We start from the raw sequence: 17141 nt of genomic DNA on the forward strand, positions 1-17141 counted from the left end.
CTCGGGCAAATTTTCTTGAAATAACCCATAGAACACGGAAATCATAGGTATTTGATCGATTTTTTTCACTCCCCACAAATCGGCCCGCCCTAATATGTATATATGTATATCTTTTAATTTCAATACAATAACAGATTTTATTCATCTTTGTATTAGTTCTCGTAAAAGACGACCTTCTTTCTCCCATGATGGTGACCTATTCTTGAGTGGACTACGAGATGATGAGCAAATGAATGAATGCAACGCTGCATTGGTACTAATGAGTTTATCGGGATCACCACACTCACCTCGTCCTTGGATGCTTGGGTCAAGTCCTGCTAGCAACAGCAGCGGTTCCTGGACTTCATGCAGCGACGAATTGACTGAAGAAAGTGTAGTTGCGCCACCCCAGAATCAAAATCACGGTTCCGCAAATGCAGTAGAGGCCTATAACATAAGTGTGAAGCCTCTACAATACAGCTTGAGCAATCATCCGAAATTTCAAACAAATCGTTTGCGAACAGCTTCATTATCTACATCTGACGAAGGCATCGTCATGGACTATAATGATGAAACACCAAGAAAACGTCGAGTAAGTTCATGTTTTATTTATGTATCTTATCTAACGCCTTAGATACGTAGGTCAAAATATTTACGCAAAACCGCTAGTGAGGCCAATGATTTTTTTCCCCAAAACCGCAACCAATCATAAATTTAAGAAAAAACAAACTATGTTATATCGATGGATGGCATCGAAACGATATTTGAAATATCGTGATATGTCGTTACGTCCGTAACAACGGCAGTCGTTCCCAGGGATGATGGCATGTGGAAAACTGTGTCATTTTCGACATGTTTTCGACGTCGAAAGAGTTTTTTTTGTACAATTTCACGATGAAAAAAAATGTAAAATTACGAAAGATTTTTTCAAAAAACCACAGAAAGTTTGAGTTTATTTTCGAACTCTGTTAAATTTACCTAAAAATGAACATTTTGTGTGGATCAAAAATGAATAAAATCTATTTGAAATCTTTGATTTTATTCATCTCCGTCTTCATCTTCATCATCGATTCCAAAGTGTTCACAAGATTCTTTGATGTTTCGGTCGATAGTCTGTTTCTAATGTCATTGTGTACAACATATGCCCAGTTGGAGAATAACCGTTCAAGCTGTACAGTAGATGCGTAAATTTTCAATTTGGCGGCGAAGTACCAGAACGTTTTTGGTGAATTGACTTTTTTTCGATCCAAAGTTGCAAACGATCCTTCGCCTTTTGTGAGTTCACGTAACGATTCAAGCTCAGCTTCTTCGAGCTTATCAAAAACGTAGCTTGTAACTTGCTTACGTTGATCCTCATTCAATCTTCTGCCGCGATAAATCGGATGAAAAAAATTGGCCATCATCGTTACATTGTTCAAAATGTTGCTCTGACATGAGTCGATCCAATCCGATCCTACTTCTGATGTGTCAAGCTGCAAACAGTTAGTCGTTCATCATTGTTCATCAAATCATTGTTTAAAAGTGTCAAAAATGTGTCTAATTTGGAGTTCGAATAATTTATTTTGTCAAATTTTTGTTTTTGCACACATTTTTGTTTATAACTTTACAATCACACTACATTGACAAAAATTGCCAAAGACAAAAATAAAGAGAAAACATTGACGAATGAAAATTCCCTTTGAAGCAATTTGATCCGATGTACGTTTTACGTTCTACAGGCGTTCAAATGTTGCCCGTCTAGAGGCAGTTGTATCACAACCCCTGCACCACACTAACAAAACAAAGTAAAACAGGATTTGCGATGAGCGCATTCAGTGAAGTTCATTTCAATTCTTTACGTCGTTAGACGCACTCATGAACGCGACAAATTGAACGCATCAACAATGTTCCGTAATGAAAGAAACATTTTTTACTTATAAAATTTATGTTTATCACGTGCTACGCTCTCACAAAAATCAATTTTGCACATTCGTGACATTTTTATTTTTTTTGTCTACTTTATTAACAAATATAGAAAAGATTCAATAATACATTGAACGATCTGTGTCACAACTTTTTACACTTGTCTCGTAGCGCTAGAAGTGAGCTGTCAGACGCTTAGATGCAGGACCTTCGGGTTGTATGGATTAGAGGGTTAATGAATACAGAGAATTAATGAGTCGTACTGTGTATTTTTGAATGTTTAGGAGTTTTTGACATGAACGAGGTTTTTGACCGTCGAATACGGTTTGCGACGTCATTTACTTACCAACCGCAAAAAATCGTGTCACATGCCCTCCCTGGTCGTTCCTACGAAGCAAGGCGAAAGAAGAACTCGCATCCAGAATCCAGCGAACATACACATCATTGTTAAAGCATGAACACAAGCAGAAAGCCTCGTTTTGTGTAGGTTTGCCTATCTATGCGGATGCGCGTTTTTCTTTCGCCTTGCTTCGTAGGAACGAGTGCGGCTGCCGTTTTTGCGGACGCAACGACATATCACGATATTTCAAATATCATATCGATGTTATCCATCGATATAACATAGTTTGAGAGAATACGTAAGTGTGGCAAGAGATAGAGATGGCGCCACCGCAATTGCAATAGACAATCTGATTGTATTTAGCAAAGTCTTTTATTCTGGTAAAACGAAAACTTGTGGGTACGAACTCAGTAGTTATCATAGCCTTTATATAAAAAGACGTATACGTATATGTATACAATATAGGGTGATTCGATTGAACGGCCTTACAGATAGTACAGATGGCAAGTGCGAGCTCGTTAGCTTATATCCAGACGGACTTTTTTTGTTTTGGAAGTTTTCTCATAACATTTTTGTAAAGAAGTTATCTCATATTCCATTTTCTGACGTTAGAGATAGTAAGGATTGACTAAAAATCCTAATCAAATCCCATTTTCAGGATGAAACTCTTCACCTAACGCCTATATAATGAATAAAGAGATTAATTGCGAACTCGAGCCCAAGATTTTAAGGGCAGCATAAAATCGGTGATACGTGCTTCACCATAAAATGAAATAAGAGAAAACTCCCAGATCAGAAAATGTTCCTCCGGGCATAAGCCCTCACTATACATATCTATTGGTGAGACGTAAAAGAACGCAAGTTTGTCCAACTTCGCAGCAATAAAGAGAAGTATGTTTGATGGCAACTAAAAATGGTTAAAAGAATGTATGTATTTTGAATGGTAGCGTTAGCAAAAAAAGAATGCATGTTTATGGTCAAGTAAATTTTGCAAAAAGAATGCATGTTGTTCTATCTATTCAGTTAATAATAAAGGGAAGCATGTTCTCATACATTTATATTGTCAAAAAAGAAAGTATGTTTGCTAAAATAGTGTAAATAATTAAATTTATTCCGACCGCATTGAACAGGAATTCATAAACCTTGACACGCTCGGACATCTAATGTATTTGTTGTTGTACACTCAAACGGCGCACGGTTATGAATTAAGTGGACAGGAGATGCGTGTTTCATTGGGCGCGCATGCGCACTCTGAGTGTACTGTGTGCCTATTACTCCACTCGATTCATTCACTGGGACGGCACGAGTGGTATGTGACAACAAATATATTGGTCGTTCGCTTGTCCGACCGTGTTAAGGTTTATGAATTCCTGTTCAATGCGGTCGGAATAAACTTAATTATTTACACTATTTTAGCAAACATACTTTCTTTTTTGACAATATAAATGTATGAGAACATGCTTCTCTTTATTATTATCTGAATAGATAGAACAACATGCATTCTTTTTGCAAAATTTACTTGACCATAAACATGCATTTTTTTTTCGCTAACGCTACCATTCAAAATTCATACATTCTTTTAACCATTTTTAGTTGCCATCAAACATACTTTTTACTCAGACAAAATCGATCGAAAACATACTTTCCTTTTCAAATATTTAAAACTAAAAAAAACATACGTTCTTCTACGTCTCACGAATATATATGTGATACATATGTAAACTGACCAGATCTCCGATATTAGGTAGGAGACTACCAAGGCTTATCGCAATATCTCGCGTTCTGAGAATGATCGTCGACACACACACTTGGAAAGAGGGGATGGATAGCTAGTTTTTTTTAAATATTTTCCGAGTTTTCCAATATTTTCCAACCATTTTCACAAATTGAACGTATTAAATATGATAAAAAAAGGATTCGGAATTTTTTTTGGAAAATTCGGAGAAAAAAAATTTCATCCGAGGAAATCAAGTAATCAAGTTTGAGGGAAAACGGAAAATCTGGGAAAGTCGAGACCAGTCTCATTCGATCGGGCGGAAAACTGTATGGTGCTGGTCACCAGGAGGGTGATTTTAGTGGCCCAAACCCATCCGTTTTCAAGATATGGGCAAAATACTTGAAAAATTCCATATTTCCCTTATAAAATATAGGAAAAAACTGGTCGCATTATATCTATATGTTTAATCGACCCACCCTAGTATACAATGTTTCACAATACGTGAGTTTTGTTAAAACCAAAATAATGATCCTATATTTTGTTTTGGTCTGCGACGAAACACTATCCGGTGCGAACGACCAAGACAATTATAAAAAATTTCTATGAACAAACTGTTTTCATAACGAAAATTAGGGGAAAAATCCTTTATTCCTTTCAAAATATCAAGGTTTCCAGGCAGTTCGATTTCTGATTGGATATCGACTTGAAAGTCCAGGATGCAAAAAACAAGATAAAAAACGTTCAACGTCCTCGCAGAAAATAATCAAATATGTGCATCGTCAAATGTATTTGCCATGGCAATAAGAGGTTATGTTTCCTCTATATATTCATTTTTCACAGAATGAAAAAAGAAACGAAATATTGCGAATGTCATGTTAAAAGGAATGCTGATACCACCGACATGTATCAACTGTGTAGTGTGCACTGTTGATTAATAAGCTGTGTGAATGCGTTATGCGCATGCCAACTACATTGTATCCAATTGTTGTTGGTTTTTTTTACTGTGCCTTTTACTGTGTTTCGTTCGTACAGAAGTTCACACCGACATAAAAGTGTCATGTATGATTCGAAAGTAAAATAAAATGGTTAATAAATTGGTTGATATTTAGACTTCATATGATTGGAAATACAAGAAATGCGATCCATGATTGGAAACACATTCTTCCAATATGCCCTCCATCGAAGTCGTACACGATAATCACAGGATAGAGGCCGTATAAAGAAATCTCTAACGTTGAGATAATAAAAAAAATTTAAATTTTTTTTCCCATTTTCCTATATTAAAAGACCTTCAAATTCATTTACAATAGAAGTTGAGGTGAATTACTCATAAACCTCTATTAGAAACGTTTACCACATTGCCAAATCATTCATAATCTGTTTATACTTCCAAAAACACACAAGCTGATTATCCAACCTGAAGCAAAAGCAAAAGCAAAAAGAATGCACTACGAATGTTTTGCAAAAAATGATATTTGATTATATTGTTGTAATGAAATCTCGTGCTTTCGTTATATTGAATTTTATGCGATTTAATGCAATCGAAAGCAAAGAATGTAAGGAAAATACAATTTCCTCAAACTGTGTTATGTGATTTTGACATTATTATATGGCATGTTGCTACAAGTGAATTTAAAAGAACTTGAACCAGATACATTAGTCTATAGACTACTATCAATCACTATAGTGATACAATTCTGACAATTCGAAAATATTTTAGCGGAATTTTTTTTCTTTTATATATTGCGTTGTCATAGCAATGACCTATATATTTCGAGATGCGTGTGTTGAAAAGCAAAATGGGGTTGTCTGTAATGCGCTTGTTCCATCGATCTACTTTGTTATGTACTTTTGACCTAGATTATGTTGCAGAATTATAACAACAATAATCAATGAAATACTGACTTCATATATAGAATTTGAAGATTAATAACAATTGTTTGCAATAATCACTTGGATAAAAGTCTACTAATGAGTTTTAAATTCTGAAGATTAAATATTTATGCATTCTTTAAATGTGCTGATTCTTGACTCGATATTGAAATAAAGCAAATATGCTCTACTGACCTCTGTACGAATATTGAATACACATTTATCCTACATACTTTTAATATAATGCAATACTTGTAATTTTCAGATCAACACTACTCTTTTTAAATGCACCTGGAAAAAGTGTAATGTGATACACAAAACTGTTGACGAAATTGAAAATCATGTTCGTGAAGCTCATCTTGGGTAAGTGATACATTGTTTTTTCCTCCATTTGCAAGTAGGTCACGATTATGTTTGTATATGTTTTATATAAAAGAATCAAGTTCGTGATTAATATACCTACGTTTTAAATAAAGCTTCAATTTAAACAAAAGGAAAGAAATGATTCTTGTCAAATTCATTAAAAATATTCGCGTGCAATTTTTTATGTATTTCTCACTAAACCTTACAAAAATTATGATATCCATTTCAAAGGTTTTAAAAATTATTTGGCCAGTAAAAAAGTCTTAGGTCGAACATTGTAAATTAGAGAAAATCGCTTTATTATTTAGGGTGGTTTGTGGAAGGCTCGGTACTCAGAGAGTCCAACTACTCGATAATTGCGATGAAATTGGACGATTTCGGAGCTCGCGAGTCTGTGAAAATTGGGAAACAACCTATTTTCTGAATATTGGAATCCTCAATTGGTACTTGACCTATTTTATGCTAGCGTAGCTTTATATTTTCACAACTCAGGCGATTCAGGTACTCAATTTTGGATTGGTGCCAAAAAATGAAATTTAACATCTAGTAGATTGTTCTGCTGTTTTTGATTTAAGCAAATTTAGGGTGTTTATCAAAAGGAAAAAAATATGAAAAAAAAATTGTACAGAAATATTCGTTTTGTACGTTAACGTTTCGTATGGAAACTGTTTGTTCTGATACCTTTCTCGCAGAAAGAACAGTGCAAATTAGTCCACTGTTGAAATTAGGCATACACACACATGGATTGGAATACGTCAACAATGAACTATAATGACAAGTGCACCAATCTCATCCAATGTATGAACGAGTGACAATATTCAATGACTTCGAAATCCTATGAAAAACACACAAGTGCATGCACACAGTGTATATTCATTAGAAATAGCATAAAGGCTCTGCAGAGCCCGAATATCAACAATAGAAGCACATAAAATTATGCAATTCCCAAATGTAAACGTAATGTGGAGATATATAAAATGTATGGCGTTTCCAATCTCACCACTTTTCACCACAAACAGTTAAAGCACGAATGTGAATGATAAAGTGACTTTCACACGGCGGATGTTAAAGTATTTGTATCACATGAAGCCCCGAACTAAGGTCGCTTGAATTAAAGTCTCCCATACAAATTACTATTTCATTACGATTTTCAATCCGTCACTAAAAAGATTTCTTTGATTCTAATCTATTATTAGGCACTTATTTAGATTAGATTCAAAACTTCTCTCCAATTTATTTTTGGTTGATAAATTGAATGATGAACTTTGCTTTTTTCATATGGTTCAAAATTTTTGATGATCTTTATTGTGAACCGTTGGTAGTCCGACTGCTTCCTACAAACAGTTCCTTCTTTGCTTATGTTATTTTCATGTTTGTTTTCTTCATTGGGTAGCTCTTACTAGCCGTGAGCTAAAGAATTTATCGACCATTCCACACGAAATCGACCAAGAAGTTTCAAAGGTTTTTTGGACTTTTCTTTGGGTTTTTGGTATTTTTTTTGGTTTTTTTTTTAGAAAGTCCAAGCGTTTTTTGTAAATCGGGTTGGGCGCGAACTCAGAAGTGAGGGACGCGCGCGTTTTCGAATTTAGCGAAATTTCCCGTGATATGGGAGTGGTATTGTGCGCACATTTGCTCGGATTTTGGGTTTTTTGGGCTTTTTCCAAAAAACCTAAAGAAAGGTCCAGAAAAACCAGCAAATTTTCTTGAAAGCCACTCCCATATTAACAGTCATTTGACAAATCGACCATCTCCGAATTGGCTGGATTTATGCGCAATAATAAGAAAAATGGGTTAACCGAAGCAAAAAAATTTAGTGACTTTTCACCAAATAAGTAAAGAAATTCTAAGAAGCAGTTGAATATAAATACTCGGCATGTCCTCGCTGTTTTTTCCAGATATCTGACTACCACTTGTTTCAGACGATTCAAAATCACCTAAGTGGAGAACGTTCATTGTTTCTTGAACAAGTCAGAAAATGGATCGAGCATTTCACAGCGTCAAAAGAACCTTTATTTAGGTAAAGGATGTCGTTTCCGAAGCGCATATTTTAAATGGAAAACATTGAAAACCATTTTTCCAGATTAAACATTTTTTTTTATAAAATCGACCCAATACTATAAAATACATTTATTCATTCATTTATTTTATTGAAAGCCAAAAAACTGGCTGAATAGTTCGTTTTGCAGGAAAATGATTCCAAAGTCATGGAAAACCTGATCTTTTGATTTTTGTACAATGTGTGTAATTAATTTTACATAAATATTGGTTCTCCACTAGGCAAAAGAATAACCAAATTTATTAATATGCGAAACATGAAAATGTCTAATGAAAGCCGATGGTCAACGGTTCAAGATAATCTAACTACATGTATCCACTTAAGTTTTTTTTTGACGCAGCAAGAATTTATTCTCGAACTCTCTTGTGTACCTACCGATTCAAACTGTCCTTGGCGGTGTTAAATATATCAATGAATGCTTTACAAAAGGGAACCAAGTGAAAATAAAGTTTCCATACTTTCAAAACACATTCAAAGTGGTTTTAATCTCGAAAATTGAAAATTCATTATTTGGAAAAAATTAAAGATGAATTTCCTGTGTGGGAGGCAGTCTATGGAAACTGACACACATAGGTTCTTACGACCGCGCGCCCAGGGAGATTTCAATTGATCAAAATGTATGAATTTCTAATTTCATCAAAAAAATCGATGGGGTAGATTCTAATTTTTGTAAAGAAAATTGACACGTAAATCATTTCAAAAACCATTTTCCTAAGTATGAAAGAACCGCAGGTATGAAGCGACAATAACAATATATTAAATGTAAACATAACACGAGCTCTAGTGACACGGCGCTTGCGGTGATAGTTGAAAATTTCAAACTCGTGTGTATGCACAACTAAAAATCAAGTAGCAATACATGCGTGTCTGTACTGTGTGTATATATTGACCGCTCAAGGTGTATTGTGTGTATGACCTCTAGAGGCAGGTCGAATATTGTCGTCAGTATGGATTTCATAGGCCCGAAAAGAACATATTTATTGAGTTGATTTGAATTTATATAGGAATTTTACGGATTTTATTTGTTGTTATAAAATTCGGTTGATATCCATCTGGTGTGGTAAATATAGTTGAGCGCATAAATCTTTTTCTTCATCTTATTAGTCTAATTTTGAGAGGAGTGTAAACGAAAATTTTCTCAAATCCGAGGGGGGCCTAAAATATCAGGACGCTCTCAAGGAGGGGTAATACGGACCCTCCGGACCCTCATCAGAACCTATGCTGACACATCTCATATGAGAAAATGGAACCAATTTAGTTTGACTTTTTACAATATTTGCTCAAGAGATAAACTTACTCCAAATCGCTCAAAGAAAATACCATTTGTTTTCTAAGCAAATGCCAAAAAGGCATTGGAACAGAAACAAAAGTAGCAATGTTGTTTCCGGTAATGAACAACCAGTTATGATGTGCGTAAAATATTCGGTTTTTTAGTTTTATTCATTTTCTAAACGCTTTTGTCATGACATTCTAAAAATGAAAATTCGCTTTTTATCTAAACAAAAAATAAAGGAGGATTTTCAATTTGAATTGGATATTTTGCTTATAAACTAACAGAATCTGTTTACAATACTCGACACATTACTTAGAACCACAATAGATTGATTTACTTAGAAGAGCAAACTTCACGTGACATCAAGGTTGCCTTCGAACTTATTCTAAAAATAAAAAATGGAAACTAAAAGTACAAAGAGAATATTTTCTGAGTCCTCTTCAGAGTATTCGTTTCAGTAGTAAATTTATAGAAAATCTGCATCCCAAATTTAATTGGTGACAATATTAAACGTACAATCGCCAAAATTGAAAATTGCCCACATTCTTATTAAAACGCACCTGTTTTTCAAACACTCAAATTTTCAATAATCCTACCGTTAAAACAAAAAATCTGACAAGGAATGAGCAGAGTTTTCTCGAATGAATTATTGAGTTTGAATTTAATTTTTCTTCAACTTATCATCATTAATTGTAATTGTTGTATCTAGTAAGTATATTATTAAAATTGTTCAAGTTTTCATTCGCAATTAGGGTCAAAAGATAAAAAAAAATGAAGTGACAAACACTATGTATTAATAATTGAACATTTGAGTGCCGTTGCGTGATGCTTGTTGTGTATCTAAATGTGACCAATATGCTTCAGATGGTGATTGGGTTGTAGTTCCATGGGGTGGTTGCGTAGGGGCTCCAGTGTAGCGAAAATATGGGTTTTTCAAATCCAAAGTATTTGATGAAGCCGTGTTTGTTCCCTCAACACGTAAAGTTATGGTGATATCATAGCTTTGTCGTTTATTCGCTACTAACAGAGCTTGACCTGTGATAGTTTGACCTTGTCTGACATAAATAGGGTTTTGGAGCAAACAACGAACTTGATACCAATGTGTTAGGGGGGAAATAGGTGAAGTTGATAGCCAAATTTGTTGTGCTGATCCGTTGAAAGAAACATCGAACCAAAAAGCGAGTCCATGGCAAATACCAGTTTGCAGAGCTTGAAACTGCAAAGGGATATCTGAATAAAAAAAAGGTGTGATTTTTGGAAATTATTGTTCTGGATTAATGGACTTTACCAATCAAATGGAGATCAGTTTCCTTGGCCGTTGAAAAGTTAACAGAGTGTTTAATCGATTTACTAATACAAATTCGAATATCAAATGTGTCAACAACTGGTTGGCGAAAATATTCTTGCATCGCCTCTTCATGTAATGTTGTCAAGTTTACTCCATGAAAAGATTTCTGATACCTGGAAAATAGAACGAAATGGTTTGTCATGTAATGTGTGGATCTCCACAAAAATTTCAATATTAGTATGACTTTATTACCAAAAATTGGCTTTGTTGTATTGTTCCATGTAAAGTGCTTCATCTGTAAAGGGCGCAATATGCAGATCACCTTCACTTGGAAACATTTTCCCACCTGGTTTCAACCATTTGCGAGCGTGTAAATATGTCTCCAACATTCGCTCGTTGTATAACATATAGCCCATAGGCTCTGAAATAATTACGTCCACCATTTGAGGTAACTCAACTTCTTCAATTTTGCCGGGTATGACGACAATCCGATCATCAGTTTGATTTGCCTGAACTAACTGTTGTGCAAACGTCGCCATGTTGCTAGCTTCAATAGCATACACTTTATTTGCGCCAGCCTGGACGGCGAAAAATGATAATATACCCGATCCGGCTCCAACATCGAGTATTACTTTCCCATTAAAATCATTCGAATTACCCAATATCGCTTTTTGGTATGTACTGGTCCGAACATAATCTTGCATCATATTTTGTTGCTGGCTCAAGTAACCATAAAATTGGAAGTACTGCGAAGCAGACGACTCTTCTGTCCTCATTGAAAATACAGATTGTGGTTTTTTAATCTTATTCAAACAACGTCGAAACTTTTGTGAATCTGTTTGTGGAAAAAAATTACTCGATTTAATTTACATTTCTCAAGCCTGCCTATTTAAGCGAATATTCGATGCACATTACCTGTATGAGATTCAAACTTTAAACAAATAGTTTCAAACTCGAAATTCAAAATGTGGCTTAGGTCCCCAAGAGCCGCTGAATTTGTATCGCTGGTAATCAGATATTGGGCACAAGAATTCATATTATCGTCATCTATATTATTTATATAAATAAGTACAATTGAAGTTTTTCAACCTTGAATGCCTTAAAATCATCCTATTCATCAACATTGTCCTGTTTTAACGTTTCTAGAGTGCATCTTCACAAAGTTTAAGCTTGTGAGCTATAGCTACCTATTGTGTCGATATAGTTCTAATTCTCTACCATGTTAGTTTAGAAAATTTATATGGCCAATTTTATCTCAGTTTTCGAAGAAATGTTTACTAAAAAAGTAAAAACTGTTTTGTAAATTTTTAATTTATGCCAGAATGGAAGAACTAGTGTCAATATATCCATCATTACAGATTTTATATCCAAAATTTTACTATCAACTATATTGATTTGTGAATAGTGAAATCATAATTCGATTTATAAAATTATTTTATTTCATACCTGTAAATATTTTCATATTCATTCCCTGAGGATCGTTTTCACATATCAAATTTATGTTTCGACCAAACTTATCAGATAGTTCTCCATTTTTTTGCACTACAAATATGCGTATAGCCCTCAAAATTTCATCCACCATGTTTAAATTTTGAGGAACCATTTTTTCAATTATTTAATCAAGGTATTTTGTCAATTAAAATGTATATCAGCGATAATCTAAAATAAATGTTTAAATGTTATAATAAAATCCACGACGAACAATACAAATCACCATTACAAAATGATGAAAACCCGACGTCAAGCAAAACGCTATTGTCTCCAACTATCTTGACGTTCCATTCTCTCATTTTCATTCATTCCTTTTTTGACATTTCGAAAATTGAGAAATATATTCGAAAACATATTTGACACTGGTAAAGCTCTTACGTAGATTTAGAAGGTTTGAGAACAACGAAAACCTTACAAATGTATGATTTCATATTAAAATCATTTCGGACTATATCTATGCTTATTTTATTCAAATAGAATGCAAAAATCACGAAATGCTGATGCCGATGATAACTCGGAGGAGGATGACGATTTTGATGACGATTTAAGTGATGATGCCGTTCCAGATGAGGCGTTTTATTACACGGAAATAGAAGCTGAAATTGAAACTGAAGATACTGATATAAAATCTCCCAATCCTCCGTCGCCACCAACGTTAAGCCATCGCGATATGGCACGACCGCCACATGAAGATCCAGAATATCAGAGACGTTTAGTTGGAAATATGAGGTATTTTCATTAGAAACCTATGTTGCGGTTTGAGCGTTAATCTAACAATCCTATTTTCAATTTTAAATTATAGACAAGGATTGTTAACAATGTCTCAGTCTTCTGTTAAACCTCCGCTGCCCAATACGGCAGGAGCTATCAATATTCCGAATTCCCCATTGGCTCACCACAACTATACATGGGCACAACAAAATTCGGTAAATTTGTGTTTTTTTTTTAAATTTATCACAAAAAAAAACATTAAAGATAATTTTTTGTTTAATTATTTTTATTTTTCCCTTTTTTACAATTTCAAAAATCGTGAAGTTGTCACCACAAAAGCACGTGCGTCTATCGCCACGTCCATCCACTTCATATGCGCCATATCCTTCGCCAACGTATACGAGTGCAATTGCCGCTGCTCAGCATAATGTTAATGTGGCTTTGGGGCTACCAAATTCATATAACGGCCCATCGGCATCAAATAACATTCGTGCATCGGGCAGTATTACTATTCTCAATAGTAATAACAACTCTTCGATTCACCATTCACAATCCTTGCATACTGCTAATCATTTGCAACAGGTAAATCTTTGATTTAATGTAAAAATTATCCAGTATGCAATAATGTTGCATCTGCTTATTAATCAGTTCTCAAATTGAAGTTGCTAATTTATTTTGTAATTGTTTTTTTTTGACTATTGTAGCCACAACATTCGGATATTCTGAATTTGTCTCACAGTGCACCAACTTCATCTGCCACTTCAGTTATTCATCGATCACAACTTTCACCAAATCGACGGCCAAGGGGAGAAAATAAAAAGTGTCGAAAGCAGTATGGCATGGAGAAAAAGGAATTATGGTGTACACAGTGCAAATGGAAAAAAGCTTGCAGCCGTTTCGGCGACTGAAAACGACCGAAATCGTCATCCATGACGAAGCCGATGACGATTATCTCACGTATTCAAATATAAAATATAAATATAAATCGTTTAGATTGTAAACAAAATAGAAACACTTTATTATCGTATAGTTTTGAGTTTCGATGAGATCTTTTATTCAAATGATAAAAGGTGTGAAAATATTTCATCGACAATCTCGACGAACAAATCTTTCACTCATAAATGTTTATTACACTCAACGAAATAACAAAGACATTATATGCTTCGAACTTTTTTCATGTTTATTATTTAGCCGATTCGAAGTCTGTACAATTAAAATCTGAAATGCAAAAAAATAAATGCACGACTAGATATGTAAATTTGTTTGTTCGAGTTTTGTTATTTATTTAAGATAAAAAAATTCCAAAATTTATCAAATTACTGCTGAGTGTTTTTTTTAAATAATAGTATGGTTTGGAATCTCGGGGAAATCAACCACAATAGTGACAAATAGTTCGGAACTTTTGGTTTTAAATATATCTGTGTCGTCTGGAGAGTTGCTTTTTCCGATATATCTAAGCAAATACATGATTGATTTAAGTGAACGCGAAGAACAATTCTTACTATAAAGTATAAACCACAAACCTAAAAAGGAAAATAATTCTTGTTTTGTTTCTTCTTCTATGAAAAAATGATATTTATTTAGATTTTAGACTAGTGCTATTGCATCGATATAGTTTCACAAAAAGACATTGAACACTTGTATCACGCTGTCATTTCGTATGCAAAATCTTCGAAATTATTGAGGTACCTTTTGGTGATTACGAGCGGCGCATTTTCCAACAAATAAAAGCGTGGCAGCTTTATCACGTAAAATATTCAGATAAATGTTTGGTGTGAAATACAATTTAAAAACATGTGGCCATTTTTTATATCCGCCAGTTCATAAGTGTTGGTTCATCATCCTCATATAGAAGTTATTCATTAAATATATGAATGCATATGACCCATTCATAATGGGATAATTTCGAAAAACTTTCCCGAAAGCTAGAAATTCTATTTCAATTTCGAAACACAAAGCAACTTGAAGTGCCAATAATGTACATCAAAGTCATTATGATTATGATTATACCTCATCATGATTTCTCTTATATAATCATAGATTTATTTAACCGTACCTTGAATGGATGGGCATTCCCCTTCTTACTTGACGAATTTCATATGAACTAACAGCGGTGTACTTTTGTCTCATACTCTTTGTCAAATTCAAATATTTTTCCAATTGGTCGTGTATGAAAATAATTGAAACAGTTTTGTATATGTGGAGGGTGAAGGGACTGTATTTAAGAGCCACCTGTAGGAACTTACTTGTAAGAACTGACGCAGTTTTTGAGTTTATATTTTCAATGCAATCTAATATAATTTTATTTTAATAAAATAAACTTGGAAGAAATAAACATAGGAGATAATTTTAATTCACACCGTACCAAAATCAAATATTTTCAATGTAAAATCAAAGAAAAGCATTTGATTTATCACTAGAACACACCCTAATTTTTACACAAAATAAAACGTAATAATTATTTGACGAAAGAAAAGTTTTTATTTGCACAAAAAGCGACGAAAATATATGCTAGCTGAAATGATATGATATCGGCAAAAATTATTTCATTTTTGTGAGTTTGCAAAATAAAAACATTTTCTTCTCATTTTCCGGAAAAAGTTGTCTTAAAAAAAGAATTTTTTATTTAACGTTTTTTCAAAACTGGCCAAAAATAGAAGAAAAAATACGTCACAACCAGGCCTTGCTTGACACCAAGGAAATGTTACAACAACAAATATAAAGGAAAGAATACGTTTAATGTTATACGTTGTTGAGTGGATTTTGGGAACTATTTACTTGTAATTCAACAAGAATGTAAGAAAGTGTGTTCAATGTTTTGTCCTTAGCGCTAGATTTGCTATATTTTCGAGCTAACGAGACCTGGTTGTAACGTTTTTCGTTCTAATTTTCACTTTACAGTAGGCTTTTTTTAATATAAGATATCATTGTAAAGTGTGAATTCGCCCAATGTTTGCTGATTCCTTCTTGGTTTGCCTTCAAACTGAATCACACTCGATCAGACAGAGGAAGAACATTTATATCAAGTATGAATGTCGGTTCTGCCGCAACACTCGTCGGCAAGTGTTGTCGTTCTAAGACGACAATCATAATACGTTGAACGACTTCACAGGCATACACGTACTCTTCAGCGTAGTACACTTTAAATGTACTTTCTGCGGCGCAAGTGAATTAACGGGCCCTGCCATTTTTACAAACACATTTGACCATACGCATGCATGGTGCTAACAATACAAAGTATAACAATAACATGATTTTAAAGACAAATATTTTGTATTTTTTGTGTCATTAAGCGCCGCTTAATAGGCAGACGACTATGTGGTCCCCATTAAACACACTCACTACATTTGGTTACATTCATTCCGTGAGTTTCATTTGTTTCAGTAATGTGTCGCTATTGTACAACTATCAAACTCTCGATGCATTTGATACTGTTTCCTCTGTCTGTAAAAAATATTCAACATGGATTTGATCTAATATTTTCTAATATTTCATACCGCCATCACACCAGACGTCAAAAATAGGCTTATCAAACATTTTCAACACAAAAGCAATAAACAATGATCGATCAAATACCTGTTTGACGTTTGGTTCGAATGCGGACATCCATTGAAAATGTTCATTCAAATTCATATTTTGCATCTAAGTGTGAACGCGTCTTTGATTAAATATAAGCAATTAAAATTATTCATATTTAATAAAAAAAAATATTCAACCATGTTGTTCATGTGCTACTTTTCCCAGATTTAGATCTAGTTGGCAGAAATTTTAACTGTAAAAATGGAAAATACTTCCCGTAAATTCGAGTTTTCGTTCTATATATTTTATTATAATAGTTGTGAATACATATATATATGTAATGATATTTATTCGTCTAACCACAATACAATATGTTATTTGTAAGATAATCATAATAATAAATTAACATTTGCGTCGAAAAATGTCTTTGCCTGAAAATATCTATTTCACAGATCTGAATTAGTACCTTCGACAAATGTAGCAGTGCCGTCTTTCGATTTCTTCGGGGGTCTGCAGCATCCTTTAACTAAAGTTTTTCAGTGGTTCGACGATTCCACACCAAGTGTAGCAAAATTCTGAATTAACCTTCCGATTGCCAAGAACTCACAAAGCCAAAAAATGAGGGTAACT

General features: G+C 34.0%; 2 protein-coding genes across 2 annotated transcripts; one reads left to right on the forward strand and one right to left on the reverse strand.

Moving 5' to 3' along the window:
- Nucleotides 1-156: 156 nt before the first annotated feature.
- LOC129572478 (zinc finger protein 704-like) lies at nt 157-16933 on the forward strand (the record flags this gene model as incomplete). The annotated part of the gene is given in 6 exon segments (XM_055452441.1): nt 157-571; nt 6076-6173; nt 12759-13010; nt 13084-13207; nt 13317-13574; nt 13697-16933. Coding segments are annotated over 6 exon segments (1351 nt in total), but the record flags the coding sequence as incomplete, so codon positions are not given.
- Nucleotides 9640-12590, reverse strand: LOC129572479 (histone-arginine methyltransferase CARMER). The gene is made up of 5 exons (XM_055452442.1): nt 12237-12590; nt 11706-11837; nt 11043-11625; nt 10791-10963; nt 9640-10732 (listed from the first exon to the last, which is right to left on the reverse strand). The coding sequence occupies exons 1-5, from the start codon at nt 12391-12393 to the stop codon at nt 10296-10298; spliced, it is 1482 nt and encodes a 493-aa protein (XP_055308417.1). The 5' UTR covers nt 12394-12590; the 3' UTR covers nt 9640-10295.
- Nucleotides 16934-17141: the final 208 nt, after the last annotated feature.

The sequence above is a fragment of the Sitodiplosis mosellana genome, unplaced genomic scaffold (genome assembly GCF_009176505.1).
Source record: "Sitodiplosis mosellana isolate CC-2019 unplaced genomic scaffold, AAFC_SMos_1.0 Smas_scaffold_5063, whole genome shotgun sequence".
NCBI classification, from domain to species: domain Eukaryota; kingdom Metazoa; phylum Arthropoda; class Insecta; order Diptera; family Cecidomyiidae; genus Sitodiplosis; species Sitodiplosis mosellana.

Bases quoted from the DNA above. Each gene is read 5' to 3' on its own strand.
- LOC129572479 (XM_055452442.1), bottom strand. From the start codon at position 12,393: ATGGTTCCTCAAAATTTAAACATGGTGGATGAAATTTTGAGGGCTATA. The intron at 11,838-12,236 runs GTATGAAATAAA...TAAATAATATAG, and splicing joins GAATATGAAAATATTTACAG to ATGACGATAATATGAATTCT. The intron at 10,733-10,790 runs GTAAAGTCCATT...TTTTTTATTCAG, and splicing joins AACTGATCTCCATTTGATTG to ATATCCCTTTGCAGTTTCAA.